This window comes from Paralichthys olivaceus, chromosome 11 (genome assembly GCF_024713975.1).
Source record: "Paralichthys olivaceus isolate ysfri-2021 chromosome 11, ASM2471397v2, whole genome shotgun sequence".
In the NCBI taxonomy this organism is placed as follows: Eukaryota; Metazoa; Chordata; class Actinopteri; order Pleuronectiformes; family Paralichthyidae; genus Paralichthys; species Paralichthys olivaceus.
Window position 1 is genome coordinate 9649772 of NC_091103.1, and position 22517 is coordinate 9672288.

Here is a 22517-nt window from a genome sequence, read left to right on the forward strand (position 1 = left end):
CGGTTGAAGGGGACGAATGCTGCGTCTTCCAGTGTCCATAATCACCCTCAGGAAGTCATGTGGGAATGTCCCTGAGAGATGTCTGTAGAGACTGACCTGTTTGCAGACTCTAGTGGCCAGTTCAATATATGTTGCACTAGATGTGCAGTCTGCGGTAAGTTCAAAAAGTTGTGAAGTTCCGCCAAAACGGTGGAGCACACCAGCGGAAATAAAATAATTTTTTGTGCACACAAGGATGGGAAAAGAGAACATTAACAACAGCTTAACAGACACAAACAAATAGGCGTCTTCCTTAAGCAGACTGTAGAAAAGCATAAGAGCATTTTAGCATAGAAAATGTAATCTTATGAATCAAGGATAATTCCTGTATCAATCCATCTTTGAATGGTGTCATTGAATGCCATTATCTTAGGGCCATAGGCTGCAGAGGTGGATTTAAGAGCAGGAGTGAAGATACATTTCAAACTTATTTCCTGCTTGTCCTTGGCTCACAAATGTGTTTTAATTACTGTCAGAGGAAAAAGGTCCCAGAGACAGTCAGTAATTATGTTTCATGGTCATCACTGACCTCTATGCTGCACCGCAACAGTAGGAACCCACCAATTTACTCCGTACTCTCAACCAGACGAGTAGCGGCTGCCCAACAAAGTAATAATGAAAACTCAAAAAATCTGCAGCGGAGAGTTATTGACCCAGCACTGATTTGGCAATGTTTCAGAATGCCCTGTAGCCCTCATGACAGTATGGTTTATGTAACTGCCAATGGAGCTAATACAGATGAGTGGTCTGTAGCCTACACACGCAAACACACACACACACACACACACACACAGCCACTCTGGCTCCACTCCTACTGCCTGCACGCTGATGATGAGCAGGCTGATTTCTCAACATCTGAAGAGGCAGGAGGAGAGGAAGGTTAGAGGATCAAGAGGCAAACATTTTACCGTACAGGCTTTCAGAGAGAGAGAGCGAGTGAGCATCATCCTCCACTCGTTGACTGTCGTCTTGGAGGCAGCAGCTAAGAACAACTGTAACACTGTCGTGAATGGTACAAATGTCAGTGTCACTGTCTTGGAAACAGTGCCTCTTCTTCCCCACATGCATCCCTTATCTGTGCGGTAAATTTGTGTCGGTATGTTGCAATACACCAGTGAGACAATTTGAACAACATGGCGACTTGAGCCGTTTTCAGACCTTTCACGTATAAAGAACACAGGAGGAGATTCTCCAGTCAGATGTGTTCACAACAACACAGACATGATGCAAATGACTTGGACATTTGTGTTCTCGCATACACCTTTGGATAAATTCAAGAGATTACCTGGAGTTCGGTGCATGTCTGAAAGCAGCTTTAGTAATTCTAAAGCAGTGCATTGCAAGATTAATGCTTCACATGAGACTTTACAATGTAAGTTTCATTATTTGGGAGAGTCAGCTATTGAAATTCATAAATCTTTGGGGAAACATAATTATTCTTGACTTATTCTTGCAAAGTGTTGAATATAAAAAGGAAAACCACCATCTTGTCTCTCCTGTCTGAGAGTGGTGTCATCTTCTCATCCACTTAAGGAATGTTCCGAGTTGTAGAACGATACCTTTAAACTCTATTTTGTTAAATTGCCAGATTACGTTCTACTGTTTTTCGTGAATTAAACCGACTGGTATTAGGCCCCATGTCTTTGCAGCTCAGCTTTATCAAGATGTAACCATGTTAACTTTATTTATTTATACAAGACAGCAAGTTTTCTGAAATTCAAAATGAAAACAAGAATGAACAAAAATGGAGTGCTGAGAGGCAGCTCACCTCCAGCATCTCATTCTGCAGGGGACAGAGCTGCGTTTGGCTCAGAGTGAGTGAGGAAAATAAAGACTTCACTCTGAAAGGAGATGGATGGTGTAAAGGATTCTCTCTGAAAAACTCCCTGCTCTCTTCCCGCTCTGTCCTCCGATGAATGCCCAATCAGAGATAAAACATATTTACATTTCTCTGATGTGCAATGTGCTTACACTACACACACACTGGATCTTCTTCTTATTCTGCTTGACTCGCCATGTGCTCAAGAGTATGTGTGCATGCCTGTATTCTCATCTGCACTGTGTGTGTGTGTGTGTGTGTGTTTTCCCCTTGAAATATCCTAATTGAAAGCCTGGAGGCACATATTCTGATGCAGTGGGCCTATATGCTACAGTAGGTCGGCTTGTGTGTGTTTGTGTGTGTGTGTGTGTGTGTATTTGACCAAAAGGCATAGAAAAACACATCAAAACAATGTTTGTTGACCTTGTGTTCCTTGGAGTGTGTTAATGATTAATGAGAAGCACAATGTGTATCTCTGTGCTCTCCTCTCCCTCGTCAGCGTCATGTAATTACTGTTATTTTCCCTCCTGATTGGTTTCTCATCCACTTGTTTTTGCTCCTCACAGTCTGTGAAATTGTGTGTTTGTGCGTGTTTCCTGATGGGTCCACAGGTGTGCCGATTAGTTCACCATTGCCAGTAAGTGTGTGTGTGTGCGCAGGTTTATCTGCAGAGCGAGGATAGCCCCTTTCCCCCTCAGTAATCTTACTCATCGAGCTGCTGTTATCACAATTTACACTTGGCTTGGCTCCAGAGCTGCTCGGCTGTAATGGTTTCTCCGCTCTCCGCTGCCCTCGGGAACGTTGAACTTTCTCATCACCTCTGCACTGAGCTGAGCAGTGTCGCCATAAACACGATGACCTTAAACTCACGTCTTGAATTTTGGCCTGGTTGTAACCTGGAGAACCCCACAGAGTCGATGGGAATAAAACATTGTCTTTATCATGGGTGAGCAGCACTTAAATCTACTGTGATGAGACATTCAAAGGTTTCACAGGAGCAGTGCTGTCATGTTAAAACCTTGTTACTCAAATTGAGAGTAAAGGCCAATGACCAGTCATAATAGTTCAATTCAAATGAGTAAATTAATCATTAATCAGCAATTATAATCAATCAATCAATTTTTTTATCAAAATGCCCCATTTGTAGTGAAACAGTTTTTTGTCTGATGTGAAAGTTAAGTGAATCATTTTTGTCAAACAGAACAACTGTTTTCTGACATTATGAACACAAAATCAATTGAGAAAATAATCATGCTTGAAGCAGCACATAAATACACCAGGTCTGCTCACTGATATCGATTTAATATGTGATGCTCTTGGTTCGCTTAAAAAAAGCCAAATACCAAATAGGCAACATGGTCAATGCCAACATGGTCAATTACCAGAGTGTTTTTACTGAAGGAATATAATCAGCTCTGTCCTCATGCAGCTTCTAGAAACATTTTCTTAGTTTATAGATTTTTTTAGATTAAACAAGAGAAGAACAACCTGCTATTGAAAATCACCATACACAACAACAAATCATAAAACACAACAGAAAACTCAACAATTGGAGATTTGTATATTTCATAATAGCATTTGTGTTTTCTTTTTTCCTTCAGTGATTATATCGTTGTTTCTTTACACACAGCTCAAATGGATTGTAAGAATCTGAACATGAAGAACATTGGATCAAACTGGGTTGTCCTGCTATTGAATGTCCTCAGAGGTCTTAAATTATTCAAAAAGCAAACTATATAAGCTTAACAGTTGGCCTGTACATTTCATACAATATTATTCTGGTAGCAATCATGCTCCAGTATTTACATCAGCGCTGTACTTTATCTCCAAAAGCAAACATGAGTAACTCAACCAGATTAACTTGAGGGCAGTTTGGTTCTCAGAGAGCATTAATGCAATGCATTGCTCGCTCTCCCCTCTCTCACTCACCTGCTATAGTGTTTTAAAGGAGACACATTAGGAAGCTGCAGCGACTGTAGCTCCGGCTCAAACACCAGTTCATTTCATGGACATTACAAGAGACTCAGCTCCTTTCTTTGAACTGGGATTAGTAACAGGGAGAACAAAACTGCTCTTATCTGGCTCTGATTCAGGTTTGGAGCTGCAGGGGGGGGGGGGGGGGGCAGAGGAGAGCTCAGCTATGTGACTGTACAGCAGTTTGATAAGCAGTTTTTCCAGACAGACAAATGAAAAGAGAGAAGAGGTATGATTGTGTTATGCATGACAGGTAAACATAAGCTGTAGTGTTGTGTATGCACTCCCTTCAAATAATGACTTTTTTTCCTCTAACAAAATTCAGAATTGCATCAAAGAGCCTCAAATTAGACATTTCTTCCCAAAAGGCTCGGTTGTGTTGTGCTCTGAGCTTGCGAAGATGCTTCAAACCCCCCCCCACCACCCATCCCTCTCCCCGGCATCAAAGCGAGGCGCACGCTGTTTGAAATTCATTGAAAGCATTAGATTAATAATGCAGAAAGAGAACCTCGGAAAGAGGACACATAGCACGATGCCTTCTCGACTCCTAAGCTATTAAAGCATGGAAACCCTTCTGACACGACCAAAGCGGAAACCTTTGAACAAGCGGGGAGGAAATAGCTGGAAAAAGGTTGCGGTGAAAGTGGCTGGAGCTAAATCCCCCATGGAGGCAGATACACAAAATAAAACCATTTACTTTCTCTGTTTTGTTACTGTGCCTATTCCCCAGTGTGTTAGGACAAATAAATCTGAAAGGTTTGATTGATTCAGAATGAGACAGTAAAATAAATGTAATATAGCACTTTCTTTTTCACAGATATTACAAAATGCTGTGCAAAATGCAACCAGATCATGTCAATCCGTGATGAAAGGAACAACATAAAAATAAAACTCATTGAAGCAATCCTATCTCCTCATACTGAAATGATTAAAGAAATAGCTCTACATTCACTAAATATGCAGCTAAAACATGACAGTTTGCTTAGCATAAGAGAAAAGCTGTGCACCCGGAGGCTGAGGAAAGATTCCATCTAGGTTGCCCCCCACGAAATGTAAGGATCGGGCTTCAACTAAACCGAACCGCCACGAAGGCCGCCTCCTTTGTGGGTTGGGAATCGGTTATCTTGAGACTGTTCATTGGTTAAAAAAAGTCTACCTGACAGCACTGCTAATGGATAATTCTTTGAGATAATCCTTTGAAAGGAAACCGATACTGATTCTCATACTCAGGGACAAAGCATTCATTTACAGTTTACGTCTACACAGCTAGCCCTGTGGACCAGATTAGTCAGTGGTGTGTAAATAACCTCAGGTAAAGAATTTGCTTGTTCTCTGCGTTAACAGAGTCATAGCTAAAAAAAATTTGTGTAAGTGTATTTGCTTGGCTGTTAGACTGCAGGCATTCATTACACCAAGCTGAGAAATACAGTTATAGTAAGAAATAATCCTGTACACTTCCCTCCTGAAATCCACAAATAAAAATAATTGATGAAATAGCCTTGGACATAGCGAGGCTAGCAGTTTTTTTTCAATATTTGCAGTTTTAATGCGAAGCTAAGCTAATTGCCTACCCAGATATTAGAACACTATCTACTATCTACTATCTAAGTCTAATTTTACACCTCACATGGTGAATTTCCCAAAATGTCCCCCAAATAAATGGTTCTGGAAACCTGTTGTCTAACTATGTTTCAGTACGAGTCTCCCCCTCCCTCCTCTACCTGATTCTGGTCATTTATCTTCCCAATGTCAATATTAGTATAAGTACAGCTTAACTGCAGAGAGAGTTATCGATCCTTCTCTCCCCTCCTCTCTTCATCCTTCTTTCCACTGTAGACAAAAAGTCCCATCATCACAGCTCCCACCCAGATGAAAATACAAGGTGACAACCTGTTTGCCAGCAGCCAATAAACCATGCAAGCTGATGACTGCTGAAATATTTTATATTAGAGACTTTTTGTGTCATTCCCACTCAACACCATGTTCAAACGGACACACCTTGACTCTATAGAGACTCGAGCTCCCATCCTCCAACAGTGTGTGTGGTTTCAGACAGAAATCCTAAACATGACACATCAGTGTTTACGCACTATCCATTTTTTTCTAGAAGTCTCATAAAGGAGCATTTCCTCTAGAGTGCCTTCTTTTTAAAATGTATGCACATACCAAATATTTTTCTCAAGCAATGAGTTTTGAGTTTTTGCACTCCCGGAATCCCACCTGCTCCCTGGTTGCGGCTGTGAAGATAAATTTCCCACTAAGGCGGTCCCACACAGGCCCAGGGACATCAGTCATACCAGGGAGGGCTCACGCTGAATTAATTAGTATTGGCAGATGCAGAGAAAGTGCAAACAAGACGATCACTTGATTCATAGCTGCATTAGAAGCAAACACTGTCTGGTCTGCAAAAAATCACCATCTTATTAAGTTATTTATATATTTAAGAGTGTCCTGAAATATTGTTGTATTGATGCAACAGATGCCCGAGGGAAATCAGCTTGTTTTTTACAGCTACTGGCTGTACCTGGTCTATATTTAATTAACACATACATGTACGGTATCAATCTCCTCGTCTGATTCTGTGCCAGAAAGAGAAAAAACATATATCCTACAATTTTAAACTTTGTTATTTGAAAGAAATCAAGTCTTTAATTTTAAGTCTATAGAACTGTATTTAGAAAGTGCCATAAATTCCATTAAATTCAATACAGCCACACAACATTACACACAATCGATAGATATCAGTCTCCTTAATATGAATTAATCAAGATCTCTCTATTATTTCTTTAGGAATTTACAAAAATGAAAACCTTGCAATGTTAAATTAAGTGAAAAAAAGATTCCTGCCCTGATCCGCTTCAAAATTAAATGGAGTTTTCCCTGACAGATACCATATCCTTCCACCAAGCAAGGAGTGTAATCCTGCAAACAATGGATCAATGGATGGAGACTGCAAAGACATACCATGCTCAATATTAATTTAAAAAATGTGATTATTTGTGATTAGTGATACATAATACAGTAAAAGCCTATGATGGAATCGTTCACCAGCTCTTCCTTCCTTCCCTTGATCCATCCTTGCTCCTTTTCTTTGCTATCCTTCCTCTGGCTCCTTCATCATGTCCTGTGATATCCCTCCTTTCTCCTGCTCTGCTGCATATTAAAAGCAGGACTATCGTATGCTTCTAAGAATAGCTTTTCCTAATCTGATCATTGTGATGGAGTGTCACTCCTGTACTCCTCACGTCGTGCAATATCCGCTTTACCCTTTTCACGCCTCTAATGCTGTCGACACCTGCCTGAACCCTGCAGACATCTCACCGCAAATGGGGGGATTTTATCTCAGCGTGCTTAATGGCAACTTTAAAATGAATCACAGAGCATGTAAAAATTTAGATGAGTAAGTTATTTTCAAAAGGTCTTAAAGTCATTTAAATCATATGTATTTATATATATATATATGTCATCATGAGATTAAACTCTCCGAGCTCCCCTGCGTCTATTTCAAGGTTCACACTGACAAAATCACATGATTGAAGAAATAGGAAATGCAAACATTAATACAAGCACTCGGTGCATCATTTCTCCTGAGATTGTTTTCTATTTGCAGTTTAATAAAAGATAAATGTGTGCTTTTTTTGCACAGCTTGGGAAATGAATGGCTGTAGGATAATGAGAGCTGACATTTAGATAAATGTTACAGCATTAGTATGTAAGCGTAAAATGATCGTGTTATATCAGCTAAGTGCAGCTTTTTATCGTTACGCAACATCAGATCAGAAAAGTCATTTGTTGAGGAGGAGAGTGTCGAGTACCTGGTGAGACTGACTTCTTCAGTAGAGGAGATGCTGGGTTCTTTAGCACAGTAGGTGGTTTTCTCATTTACATGCATCAATCTGCCCATTTTTACACCTCTGTGTCTTGTGATGAGGAGTGAGACCGTGGCCATATGGCCAAGAAGAACTAACCGTATAATTAGCACGTGGTCTCACAACTGGGAAGTTTGAGATGCGTCCTCTGTTGATTCTTCCTCCTCTGCTATTTTTGGCTAAAACTCTTCCTAAATAAAAACTATTCAAATATTATATGAGCATGTGATATATATTTCATAGAAGTATATATTGATACCAAAGCGTATGGATATTTTCATTCATAAAGATGTGTAAAAGACCATTAACATGAATGATTTCATCTGAAGTTCTGAAAAACAAAACAAAAACTAATAAGCATTTTTATTATAATACCTTACATAACTCTATCTCTCCATATCTCTCTTTTGAAAAATAATTCCAATACAACTCAAAGTCAGCGGACACACGGTCATTTGCTTTGCTTCATGTCAGTATTTTTCTGACCTCTGTTATATCATCATGCCATGTCAGAGTCGAAAGCGACACCTCGGGTGCTGTGTCACTCCCGTTCATACTGTATATTGTCTTCAACCTTTTCCACTGTCAAAGGACTCTCAGCCTGCAGGGTCCCCTCAGAACACAGAAACAGAGATCACGCCATGTTGAAGACCCCTTGTTATGCAATATTTGCTTCTTTACACTGAACCAAACAAGCTGGCAGCACATCACTGCCCCTGTGTGTGACCTTCGATGGAATGCCGATGTTTCAGACTCCTGAGGCCTGATGTTAAACAGAACAGTGTCTGCATCTGTCCCACCAACTTTTCACTTTTTCAACAGGCAAACTTAACTGCCAACATCTCTGTGTTCATACCTGTTATCGCCTACAGAACAAGATGTGTAAAATGGGCTTAAAGACTCCAGAGTGGAGATTTTATCTATAACAGATCAATCATGAGGAAAAGGCTTTTAAATAGCATCACATATTTAAGTTATTGGGAAACGATGGCAGGATTCTTGGAACTCGTTGTGCTCAAGTGTGGTGAATTTCCTTCTGAGAAGAATAAACTGGGGGAAAAAAATCTAAATGTTTCTGTTGTGTTGTGTTTGCATTGCAGAGACAAGGATCTGGAGCAACTGCTGTCAGCAAGACGTCTGGAGGACAGGGTAAAACAAAATCTTTAAATAACAGGATGTGAATGAGCAATATTATGACATTTAAATCTAAAACATTCAGTTGTATTTGCATCTGCAATGTTATATTTATGAAATAACATTGATGATGATGATTGATTGAGGCAAAGAAAGGATCGAAAGGGGAGGAAGGTAGAGGCTAATTTATTCTGACCTGATGAGCAAAATGTGATACCTTTTGTAACCGTCACCGCCCACTTACGGAGATTAACAACAACAACTATGGCAACAGTGGAGGAGGTTGCGATAATGAACCTCTTCAGAAAGAGGTAACAACACATAGATGCCTGAACAGTCTTATCAGGTCTCTCTTAAACAAGAAGTTCTGCCATTGTCAAAATACCATTCTCTTGTCCTAGGATCTTCTCATTTGAACTGATGGCTACACTGCCCCTCATGATTTCCAGTAGTTCTGCTTCATTTCATCTGCATCGTCCGTATTTGAAAGCTTTCAGAATATGTGCACAAATTGGGACAAAATTCACACAGGGACACAGGGCTCCGTCCTTTTTCGCTTCCGTATCTAAATGACTGAGCCACACTTACAGCACATGTATCCGAGATGAGCTTTAAAAGGCACATGGCACAAGATTGATGGTTACAGGATCTGAGTGATCGCTGCCATCAGAGTCAACACACACACAGAGTACCTGACCTCAGGGCTCTCCGTCAGATCCAATCATCATCTGACCAGAGCTCAAACACTTAAACAAGAGTTCACAACTATCTGTTGTTTGTATCTGTCACACAGTGTATATGAGACCATGGAGTCATGACTGCATCAGAAGCTTCAAGAGCAAGAGCTCAACCATCCATTCAGATTTGGAACGTTTGTCAGTAATTTTCCACTTTAAAACCTTTAAAAAGTGCTGCAGGAATGTTTAGCACATGTTCAGCCTGACAGAAAATCACTTTCACTAATACTGACGAGTGTGTTAATAGTCAGTGAATTTAAGCAGCCCTTCTATAAATCACTTGATCTTTAATGTCCTGACTCAGGTAAACTAACTTCAGACACAAAGGAGACAGAAGTGAGATGATCCTCAGCTTCTGTGAATCCAACTCTGATGACCGCCTCCCTGAACAGAGAGAGACGGCCTGTATCGTCTCAGTCCTGAGGGAAAGAGAGATCAGCTCAATTCACAGTGCATTACAAATCATGTTTATTGTTGAGCTTTCTGTCATTAAACCTATCGCAGGGAGGCGCATAAAAACGTCCAATGAGAAAACGTATATCTTCCCTGCTTTCACCCCCTCTGAAGGAGTGATGTGGTGCTTCGCCCTGACTCAGCATCACATCAGTGTCTGAGACGGAAGCCAGAGGAGTTCGTTTGAGTTTAATTGTGTGCAGACTCTTTTAAAATGAAAATATTTTTGCATAATTTAATTTCATTGTCTAAAGATTTTGTAATCAAATGAAAGACTGGAACTGTGAGGATGAGCTTGTTTTTAGCTGACCTTAGGGGACCAGTGTTAGTGCAGCACTTTGACAATTTACTGACTTTTGATTTGAAAGGCCACCATTGTCAAAAAAGCTATTTGAAATATGATTATTATATTATATATATATATATATATATATTCAGATTTTATTCCATTCTCTAAACTGCAGTCTTAGATACAGCAAATAAAACCAAACATTAAAACTCAAAGAAGACATAAGATAACCCTTCATTAGTCCCACAATGGGGAAATTTGCAGAACTTGTTTTATTGACCAATGAGGTTCTGATCTGACCACATCAAACAGGCTCTACAGACACACCACTGAATTTTGCCCCACATTCACAAGACATTTGGGACAAAACTATGAGTGAGCAGAACTTTTGAGAACCTGGTGTGTAACTCTCACTGACATACTGATCCGTGGATGTGCACATTTTGTCCATTAATTCACATTGTTTTTCACAGCTGTATAAATGGGTCTTGCACCATATTTACTGCAGCAGAGGAGTTTTCTTGTTTTTGATTTGTACCATAAAGGATTTTTGCAGCTGCAATGAAAAATCTGAGGTGGAAATTGTGTTGAATTTGATAGAAAAGGAACTGTACAAGTCTGTAACTCTGAAAGCGTTTTTCTCTGACTTCAAATTTAATTTCTACAACTATAAATTCCATTGTCCCAGGTTGTTTTCACCAATACCTTTATAGCCAGCTTTGAAAAGAAGCTAGAAACAAAACTGCTGCATCATTTGTGCTTTAAAAGGAGCTTTTAACCATCTCAGGTGACCCCCTGAAAATTAATCATGCTTTTAAACAGATTCACAGTTCAGCATCATTATTCACCATAACAGCAATTAATGGGAGCCAGTTTACCTGGAGCAGCTGAAGGAGAGGACGCACCATGTTTCGAGAGACTCATTTCTCACTGCCTGTGGGCTCAGCTCTCTCTGCCCACAGGTCCAGCTCTCTGGTCACTTAATAAGAAGGAAATAAACACAGGCAGCTGCACATACACACATGCACGCACAAACACACACACACTAACACACACAAATAGCACTCCTTTGTTGTCTGACCTTGACAATTAATGTGATACCTGGAAAAACTGCTTTCTGCGCATGTCTGAAGAGTGTCTCTCAGTAAACCCGGAGAGAGAGAGAGTGGGCGAGGAGGGAGTAGCGCCGCTATTGACTCTCGCCCACTCTCTGTACCCCCGGCACACAGCAGAGCACAGTCTTTACAAACAACCTCTCACAAGCTCAAGGGCGGCCACAGAGACTTTTATTCGTATTGATCGGAGCTCATTTTGAACCAGGTACATGTGACAGTGACACACCTCAGTGATGCAGCAGAGGCTGTTTACCTGATAACAGCAGAGACAGACAGGGAGGCTGTGGGATGTAAGGGGTTATTGTAAAGATAAGGGCACAAGACTGAATGTTTATCAAGTGGATGCAATTGAATCAGAATTTTTCTGCTTTCCTGCATCCTGTTTACCTCAAGCCGCAAAATACAAACTGTAGTGGAGACAGTCAGTCAGACAACCACTGCTTTGTTTATTATGTTTCTTCTTTATCAATTAAAGAAACAACGAAACAGATTCATCCCATTTCCTTATCTGCCTTTGTTTTAATGCCACATCAAAACTTCACGTCAAAACTCTCCCTGTTGACTTGTTTTCTTTACAAAGTCATAATTGTACATTTTCACAAACTAATTGAATCAGTGCAACAATCACCACTGTGCTGTTCTGAGTTCCTGCACAGGAAGCAGTGCAATGTTTCACAGGTTTTCCATTAACCCATCAATTGTAAGCTTTTATTTTGAAAAATAGGACAGGAGGTGTTGAGTTCTAATTACCTGAAAAGAGAACAAACATCTGTATGAAACAATGAATAAATTGACTTTGAAACTTTCTCAGTATGAATAACACAACTTGTTTTAATTGAGTTAATGATGTGTAAATGTATATTCAACTGAATTCAGGCATTTCCATGCTCCAAAGCTATGAAAGAAATTATAGTATTCACTGTCACATTTAAGACAAAACAGCAAAACAGGCATGGTGTGAGCAATTTAATTCAAGCAGACAAACTAGCAAACTAAAAGTCCAAACTCAACAAACAACAGAAAGCAAAAGGAGCAAAAAACTACAACAACAAACACTTTCACTGACAGAGGAGGGTGAGGAGCACAGATACTTTTATAAAAGGAGGCAGAGATAATTCAACTTTAGAGAGAAGACACATTACAACAGGAGCAGACAATCACATGAGCAGGAAAATTAGACAAAGACAGGAAGAGAAACAAGGAAAGTAAAAGAAAACCTTGGATCTGCACCAGCTTGCCCTCTGTCCCTTAAACATGCCTGATTTTTTCATTAAGATCCATGAATTATTTTCTGAGAAATTATTTTGGGAAAGGAAGATTTAAAAAAAAATCCTGGATCCCCCCCCCCCCCGATTTGGATCTGCACGAGAATTGAATGTATCCTTATACATGCAACATCCTCCCACCAAATTTCGTGGTAATCTGTTGTTCTTGTGTAATCTTGCTTACAAACCAGCAAACCGCAGATGAAAACATGACCTCTTTGGCACAAGGAGATGACTGAATATCAAACGTTTTCACAAAGACCAATCAAAAGTCAATATGCCAGATTTTTGTCCATCAAGATCCTTTACTCCCTGAAAATATCAGAAATAATCATCTCACAATTAAAAGATACATGGGCCCGCCCCCTGATCCTGATCTGCATCAAAGTTGAATGGGTTCTTCCCCGACCTCTGCATCCTTTCACTAGCTTTTCTAATAATCTGTCCATTAGGTTTTGTGCCAACAAACAATAAACACTGATAAAAACACAACCTCCTTGGCATATCCTCAGCTGCAGTAGAAAATATCCCAATATAGAAATACCCAAGGAAAGTACAAATACCTCTAAGCTGTACTTTAAGTACCTTAGTAAATGTACTTTCCACCCTTGGTTAAAAACCCTCACACACTGTTTTGCCCCTGCAAAGCCTTTTAGTCGTCTTCTGTAACATTTGTTGACATGGTTGGAGTCCAGATGTTGTGTATTTGGACCATATGCACCATATGTTCACTGACCTCCTGAGTCCATCACAGACTGTCCCTGTCACTCCAGCAGCTGGGGCATCATAGGCTTACTACAGTTTTACATCACACTGTACACACAAACCACGCTGCAGGAGCAGTGGAGGAAAAGACTTGTTAAGATGTGAAATAATCATCTGCTTATTCACGCAGGACGTTACAGAGGAAACCTGCTCCAGTTCCTTATGTAAATGTTCAGCTTCCAGAGCATTGTCATAGAACAATGTGGAAACTGTGACGCCGACAGCATCTCCCTCCCCCATCGTTTCAAACAGGCACAGGCGTAATTTCACCTTTCAGATGAAAGTCATCCTTTTATAATTAGCCTGAGACAGGTTCTCAAAGCAGGGATGACCCATTTTCTGCTCACATTTTAATTAGCTCTACTGTACTCAATTATAGGTGCAATGAATCTGTCTTTTTCCGTCAAATATTGTAGTCAACGCACATCATATCTCTGTTTAAGAAACATTCAGGGCTGAAAGAAAGAGCTGAAACAAACATTTCTCTGCAGGTCTTTGAACATCCCACATTTTCTGCTCTTTCCTGAACGTACAACCACGTTCGAGTAGGTTACACAGACGCTTCCTCCCCAAAGCAAAGTAAATGTTGACACACACTCTGAAAAACTATAGCACACAGCACCAATCAATACAAAACCGTAGTTCTACTATAAAAACTGAACCATTATTGTTTGGCCTTGGTGGTGGAGGTGCATGCTCTATTTAGAGCCACAGTCAAGTTGCAAAATGAATACATACAAATCCTGGAATCCCTTAAACTTGCTTTTATTTACTTTAGAAAATATTAAATGTTTTTTTCCTTAAGTTTACATCAAAATAAAATATTGAACTAGGAAAAGGTTATCACAATGCCATTTTTTTAAATAAACAAAAAGATGGTGCATATTTTGGTTCTCAAAAGCTTGATTCACAGCATCAGGTTTATAGGCTACATTTTAGACAATGCAACTTCGTAAGCCCAATAAACGTCCATACACTGCGTAAAACTTCTTTAACTACTAAGTTTCGGTCTTCATTCCACTATATGTCTCTTTTGTCTCAAGGTCAAACAGTCCTTCTTGTCCTCCGTGACAAATAAAATCCCTCAGCTCCTGTGGCTCAACTGGTTTTAAAAAGTGAAATCAATAAGACATCTGAGCTTTAACTGGACTTCAGAGTAGCTTTTAAGACATTACGAAAGACAGCCAATCAAAGATGTCCTTATCATGTCACATAGGCCTACACCAACTATAATTAAAGCTGCCAACAGCAGTAAAGTCAGGGCTGAGGGATAAATTAATATATTCAGACGTAGAAGCATGTAACCTTCAATTCCGTCAACGACCACTCACCAACACCATAAATAAATAAAACAATTAACAATATTTTTTCTTCTCTTTCCTGGGAGCTCAGTCATGACATGATCCAGAAAAGCACTGAGCATTCAGAGTGAACACCTCAAGTTCTAACCTACACCTTTATGCTTTTAGCTGGATGAAAACTAGACGGATGCACAAGTAATACAGATTTTCCTATAGAGATCACTGTGTCAAAAATCAAAAGCGAGTTGTTGCTGCAGTGGTTGATTGAAAACAAGGCATTGTCGAAACCTTTTTCATTAGTGCTGATGAAATCCACCTCCCTGCTTCATTCCCCCTCCAGACAGATGCAGATGTAGCCCAGCATGTAGCATTAGTTCACGCAGAGCATTGAAGTTGTCCTTGCATTAGCTGAATGTCATCATCTGTTCTGTCTATGCTTTACAACCACTGGTTCTTTCACAGCTGTAGCATTCAGTCATAGTCCTACAGGTGGAGGCTGCAGTAGGTCACAATAACATTGTACTATTAATATATGATCATATTATATCGAAAAGTCCAAGGAAGATAACACAAACAATATATTTAAAAAAACAAACACACAACAAATACACAACAATGAGACTCCTATCGATAACAAAGACAATCTGGCAAACAGGAAGTGAACCACAGGTGGTATTAATACAAGGACGTCCGATTGGATCATTGAAAACAGGTGAACAGCAGGAAGGAATAGTAGGAAGTAGAACTAACTGAAATGCATTAGGAGAAGACTTGACAAAATAAAACAGGAAATTCAGTTTTGTCCACAGTGTCTATGTGAGTCGTCATTATGCTAAAAATCATGAAATGCTCCTTCCCTTGCAAATATACAAATGAATAATATACTAATTCATTTTCATTTAAAAAAAAAAAAGGACTTGATGTCACGTTTCTGCAGGTAATGAATAAATATTGATCAGCGTGATTAAATGCCATTAACAGTATTTGACAGCCAGTTCACTTTGCAGATCACATCCATTCTGCTGTCACTCTTCGCTCTGACAATCTCTTTAAAAAAAGTCACCATCTTGTTGTACAAAGATGATGAGTATGTGTGGTATCGACTCAGCAGAGGGCTCAGCTCAGTAGCTGTTAGCAGTAGCCGCTAGTTAGAGCGAGAGAGGTACTCAAGCTCAGTACCAAGGGAACCCAGAGGATTAGCTGCGCGGTCAATACAAGAGTGACCTCTTTGCTTTGGGTACCCCTCCAACACTACCACCACCCACCCCCTCTGTCACTGTCTGTCATGCTTCTGTCTCAGATCAATCCTTTGCAGGAGTGTTAAAAGGCTGAGAAATGGAATAGCACCAACACTGGACCTTGTAGAGACACAATTAGCTCTTGTGAAAACCAAAAAAGGTTAAAACAGTTCACGGATCAGTTTCACTTCAGTTATTTTTGTCTTAACTGAAATGAAATGAAATGTGTGTTAGTTACAGAATACACATAGGTCTTTGTGTGTGCTGCAGAAAGAAGTAGAGCAGAGGAGCAGGATTGTTGGCTGTTGTACTTGGTGACAGAAGCTGTCGCAGACATTAAAACCATTCTGGTAAATGTTACCTTACCATGGCCTCAAAAAGGTCCTGAATGTCCCTGCTTCACTTCTGCCCTCAGCTCTGCTGCTCTCCTCAGCAGCATGCGTCTGTGTTACTGCACAGTTAAATCCAGATGACATTTTAATCAATACAAAGAGCAAAATCATTAAGGCTGTAACTGATGGGTCTGTTTTCTACTTGAATTGCTCCTCTTTTCTTTTATATAGCTAATCAATGCAAGTGATCCGGTGACCATTTGTATATTTAAAAGTTTCATAGAAAAATATTTTACAGAAATAATTTACGAATAATGATAAAGATTTCAATGTTACCATAAAATTCAACATGTAAACCTACTTGGCTACAGCTCATATGTTGAAATAAATGGATGATAACAAGTAGAACCCTGCTAGCCCATTATGTATGGCTCATATACCTTACATGTTTGAATTAGATTCAACTTTATTTAAATTTTCTCAGGTCAGCAAATGGGTAAAATGTTTTCGTCTTTATGACTTCATTGACCAGGAGATAAAATCCCTTCTTTTCTTATTGTCTGGTGAGATCGGCCTGTATCAGTTTTTACTGGGATTACACTCATGTACTCATGGTCAGTGTTGGCTGAGCTTCTCGGAGGATTAAGAGCAGCAGATCAATTCATGCTTTGGCTTCTGACCTGGTCAAAAGCTCAGGCTCCCCCTCAGCAGCTTTGCTCCATAATCAGAGCTGAGGTTTATGAGTGCTAGAGGACATTTTACTGTGTAACAACACGTTATTGTTTTCAAACTCACAAATCGAGAGATACTGGTTTATTGTGATGGTATTGATGTCAAGTAGGATTCATATATATTTTTTAATAAGAGTGATTAGTTTATCTAAGATTGTAAAAGTTTGTATTTTTAAGAGCATTCAAAATAAAATATAGTTACAGTTTAGCAGTCACAAATTCAGTCGTACAATGCATTTAAAAATGTATTTTCCTATAGCCTTGTAGCGGGTGCTTTACAAACATCTCTTTTATATTTACTTTTTAAGGATCTCCCTCAGAAAGTACCAGGTTATTTATTTATTTAACCTTTATTAATTTATTATATTATCCATTTTTTTTAACCTAATATAGGATTAGGGAGTAAACGTCAGGTCCCTCAGTAGGTATGAAATTCAGTCTCCAGTTGAATTTGAAATGCTCCTCTAAAATTGTGAATTGGGACTTAATTATGCACTGAATGGTTTTGAACAGACTAAAAAGCATTAAACCACCGTTCAAACTTTCTGCTGTGAGCGTCACTCCCCTCCAACTTGAGATAACCAAGCTGTGACTGGGAAGTTTTAGCAAAATGACAATTAACCCGACTTGGAAATGTGTCTCAGACGACTATTGTTACATTGCTGTGATTCACATTCATCTTTTCCTTTCGTTTCCAGATGCGTCCAAGACGGACGTCCCGGAGGACTTTGACATTGACATGGAAAACCCAGAAACTGAGAAGGCTGCGGTCGCCATCCAGTCCCAGTTCAGGAAGTTCCAAAAGAAGAAGCAGGTTGAGAAGTCCTAGTGAGCGCCACGTCGCTCTGCCACTGTGTGTGGAGACGGCGGGTGGGAGTGACAGCACAGTGTGTGACATTTGCATGTAAACAAATTCATACCTGTTGGAACTCCAGGGGTAGTGATGGGGTTGGCGGGGGTAGAGAATGCAATAGCCTGTTAATCATATGACATGTATGTGAACTTTTCAATTTCCTATTCTAATAATCACTATTATTTATTATTTGACTGCTGTATCAATAAATAAGTAACAAAGGCATAGAGATCTGGATTCTGTCCTCACATGTGTTCCTTACATAATACAGTCTATAGCTGGTGTTTGTGTTAGAATATGTTTTGTACTTCTCCCAGTCTCATAGTTCTACCTGCACCATCTCTCTGTTTTGCTACGTTTTCTAAAACCACCTGTATCTGTGTGACCTGATGGAGCAAACGCTGATGATAGATTGAAGGTTGTTTTTAGAAAACTTGGAGCTTTCCATCACGAACAGAGCATTTTACCCAGAGGCATTTTTTCTTACCCGCATGGTAATATCAAGCTGTGAATCAATATACATTGAATAAATAAAGACTGTGTGTGAAACCTATGTGTGGTGCATGTAAATAGCAAATATTTGACAAACACCTCGAGCTACATGTCCAATGTGGCTTCGGAATATCTGCAGTGCGTCTCATATGTTGAATTACATGTAGTCTGAAGGGACAGCGGAAGAAAACACATCTAACACCTGTTCACCTTCATGTTCATACAACTATAAAATCAGCCAAAAAAATCTGCAGAGAAGCACATAGGCTGTGTCCAAAATCACCCACTCATTCAACCCTACTCACTATAAAGGGCCTTATGTGATGAGCACTATATACTGAGGTCATCGTCATGAGGAAAAAAAAAATGATTTCGGACGCTCTGGGCATTTTCTCTGCACCGACATTGTCACAGGATTATGATGTACAACAACAATAACGTCACCTGGTGGGACATACGTAAAATGAGTCTGTGAAAATGTCAGCAAATCTAAACTAGTCTGTCTTCATCCTTACAACGATTCAGATATTTTTGATAAGAATAAGGACTAGAGAGAGAAAGGTCAACCGTGCTGCCCTCCTCCTGTCTCGCAACCATTTTTCTTCCTGTAAACGCAGCGCAGCGCAATGCATTGCATGATGGTACATATTTCTTGGTTGGTGACCATTGTCTGATGGCTAAAAGTTTCTATTCAATTCAATCTCTGATTGCACCACAGACTATATGCAAAGATACAGTGGCTCATCAAAAGTGAAGCACATGTTAAATACATTTTTCGAAAAAATCTTTTCTGTCATTTTAACTGTTCACTCACGTCAGACACACACCCATCTACTAACCAGTCAATGTCAAAGTATAGGTGAACGCAACCCATGCAGTTGATTAAGACATGATGTACACATGTCACAAAATGTCTTTAGTTCACTCCTTGAATTGCAATATGAAACCAAAACTAGCCAACTGACCACCCAGTCACCGGCTGTGAATCCATTGGAAAAAACCTTTGTGACGTGATAATACAGTAGACTGGCAGTTAAGCTGATATGGAGCTGAATGTCGAGGAAAGTCTCCGACATCTTGTGGAATCCAAGTATTGAGTGTGTTGCAGAACAAACGTAGGCTGTGTGTGTGTGTGTGTGTGTGTGTGTGTGTGTGTGTGTATTCTTATAAAAACTATGAATAGAAAGCTCTTCATAATGAGCTGGGCTGCATCTATTCCCTTCTCAGCTTGATGACCTTCTCCACGTAGAGCCAGGCTAACTGACTGATTCCCACTGAGCTGTTCTTAGCTTCAGGGTTTTCAGAACAACAACCCGACAGCCTACACCTACATGAACACTGTATATTTTAGTCCAGGATTATAGGTTCATATGTCATCATTTCAAAAAGGCTGTTTTCTGCCTTTGTTGTTTTTTTTCAATGAAGCTTGAGCTAAAAAAAACAACTATGAGGAACATTTGGTATCTGCATCTTGTCTGTCACTTTCACTTTCCTTCAGCTCTGTGTACAGCAGCTGTCACAAACAAGCCTTCGTCCTTTTTACAGTTGATCAGAGCAGCACAGAGCTTCCATCATTATCCAGTTTACTGCTCAGACACATAATGTCGTCCTCCTCATTAGTCTGCATGAGGAAACACGTGAGTACACACTCGAGGAGAAATACTGTTTGCTTCAGCTGAAGGTCCAGTCTTTCAAACAAATCATGTCGGAGAATGACACATTTATGTCACTATTCGCATAATTCATTATATGATTTTCTAGCAAGTAAGTGTAACCAACACTGGACTCTGGGTAAATCTGGTCAGCGAGTAGGCAGTACCAAACTGAGGAGCAAGGTTTTACAAATATATAAACCTTGCATTATTTCTCCATTATTTCTGAATACGTTTCATCCATTTCCAAGCTACACCGTCTTCAACCTCTGAGTAAGTTCAAATGACAATATGAAACAGCAATGTGTAACCACAACATGGCTGTTAACAGGAAATAGGAAACTAGTTTAAACATGGATTCCTCACTGTTTACTCTCTGCTGTCTGGCCAACATCCTAACAATTACTACAACATATTCACCATGTTATATATATTACAACAGTCAGTTACATACGTTTGTAAAACTGTGACTGTGTATAGAAATGGACATCGACTCAGAGTCCGTAAAATGAAGCCAATGCAATAATGCCTGAAACCTGTATTCTCTCAATGACCAGCAGAGAACGACTCCAATAGTTTGAAAAAGAAGTCAGTTTCAGATTTGTTCATCTAAGGTTTATGGACAAATACATATCATTTCTATCTGCCTCACAGAACAAGGTTGTATTTTATGACACCAAGATTTTTAAAAGTGTCACATATTCTATCTAAAAGTAATATTATTAGTTTAATTGTAGTGTGAGCTTCCTAATAACAAAGTAGGTTTCAGATTTCACTCGTAAACACTGAAGCGGCAGCTAAACAGACACATACATATTCTACATGACTATAACCGGATCTAGAAAAAGTTGTTTGCCCTTTACACGACACTGCAGGGTGTCGGTCATGTCAAGAGTTAAACTGTCAGAGGTTAAGAAGAAGTTGCACACGAGCGGGAGGATGGGTCTGCAGCAGAGAGGCTCACTGAATGAACTGTATTATAACAAGGTCAGTGAAGACCTCTGCACCCCGGGGAATTGATCCTCACTGCAGATCAGCTCTGTAAGCCTGGGAGGATTAAATTGTCAAGAGAAGTGCACCCGTCTCCCTGATGTCCACAGACAGATGGTTTACGGCACAAAACCGACAGATCAAGAACATTTTCAGCATCCATTCCGTTTCTGCTAAAAATGCTAAAAATGAGTTAACCCTCAACTAGAGTGAGGAGAAACTGCAAAAAACTCCCCGATGTAAATTATGTATGCATCCATTTAAGTGACGATGCCGATGCCACATTCACAACAACTACCGTGTTCATAACTATGGCAACAACAACTTATTCTCCAGTTCAGGATTCAGTGTACTGAGTCGAGCTTCACTGAACTTTAAACACAGGTGAACAGCTCTTTGTGCAGCAGCGGTGGTGCAGCTTCATGCTTCTGTGGACTGACTCAATTACTGCAGGTCAACTGTACAGTTTCAAATAGAAAATTGCAACCGGTACCACCGAAGGACAAACAAACAGGCAGTAGTCCTTTTACAGACAAAAATGACCCTGAGCAGTGACTTAAGACAAATACTGTACATTAGATTGTACAAAGAAACTTTATTTCAGACTGATTAAAGGAAGAAGTTGTTGCTATTAACGCTTCAAAATTTTACAGTCAACAACATGCATTCTGATTGGTTGGATGTGATCATGTCAGTCGCAAAACCTTGGAAAAAAAGTCAACCTCAAGTCCACACAAGTAAATCACATGAAAAAATATGTCTAGTGTCTAAAGACCTTAATTTTCCCTGATAATAAATTAGTACAAAGGATATTTTGTGTCATTGTCGTCTTCTCTAAACAGAGATCCTTCAGTAACCTTTAGATTCCACTGAAGGTTACAGTCTCAGGGAAATAACATCTCACTGCAGCTCCTTGTTTGTTTTTCTTTCTTGTTCTATTTTCCACTCAGAGGCTAAAAAAGGTCTTTCCAAGTCATCATATGGCCCGCAGAGAATAACAGTCCTCTGAAGACTTGGTTTGTGTTGTATTAGAATTAAATTATAATTTGAACATGTGAAGATATTTTCTGATGATGGAGTCTTTTCTCCTTGACAAGTTAACAGTGAAGTGCGTCATCACCTCTGGCTGCTCAATCTGACCCCAGAGGTTTTGGCTGGAAGGTGTATTTCTCTCCCCTAGAAGTTGGACACAGATTACAGCGCCATGATCTCCAGACAGAGTTGTGCTATTTTAAAATTCATGTTTGGAGAGGGGGATTGAAAAGTCAACAGAGACACCTTGCTGTTGTGCTGTACACACAACAGAACAGCAATCTTTCATGTTGTGTCGGCAAAATCCAGCAGAGTTCAACCCCTCTGGAGATACTGATATATTGAGGGGTTCTGTGAGCGTAAACTCCAGATGTACTGTAGATACTAGTCCATCGAATTATCTTTGGCATGTTCCTTTAAAAAAGGTTTAATAAATT

The 22517-nt window shown here is 39.7% G+C and overlaps 1 protein-coding gene across 1 annotated transcript in view; it reads left to right on the top strand.

The window, feature by feature from the left end:
* The window catches only part of pcp4b (Purkinje cell protein 4b), a 31881-nt gene extending 13414 nt beyond the window's left edge, over positions 1 to 18467 (top strand). Inside the window, exons 2-3 of the mRNA XM_020094945.2 lie at positions 8802 to 8850; positions 17760 to 18467. Coding sequence (XP_019950504.1) covers positions 8802 to 8850; positions 17760 to 17890 — 180 coding nt within the window. The 3' untranslated portion in view covers positions 17891 to 18467. The remainder of the gene's footprint in view (positions 1 to 8801; positions 8851 to 17759) is intronic.
* The last annotated feature ends 4050 nt before the right edge of the window (positions 18468 to 22517 follow it).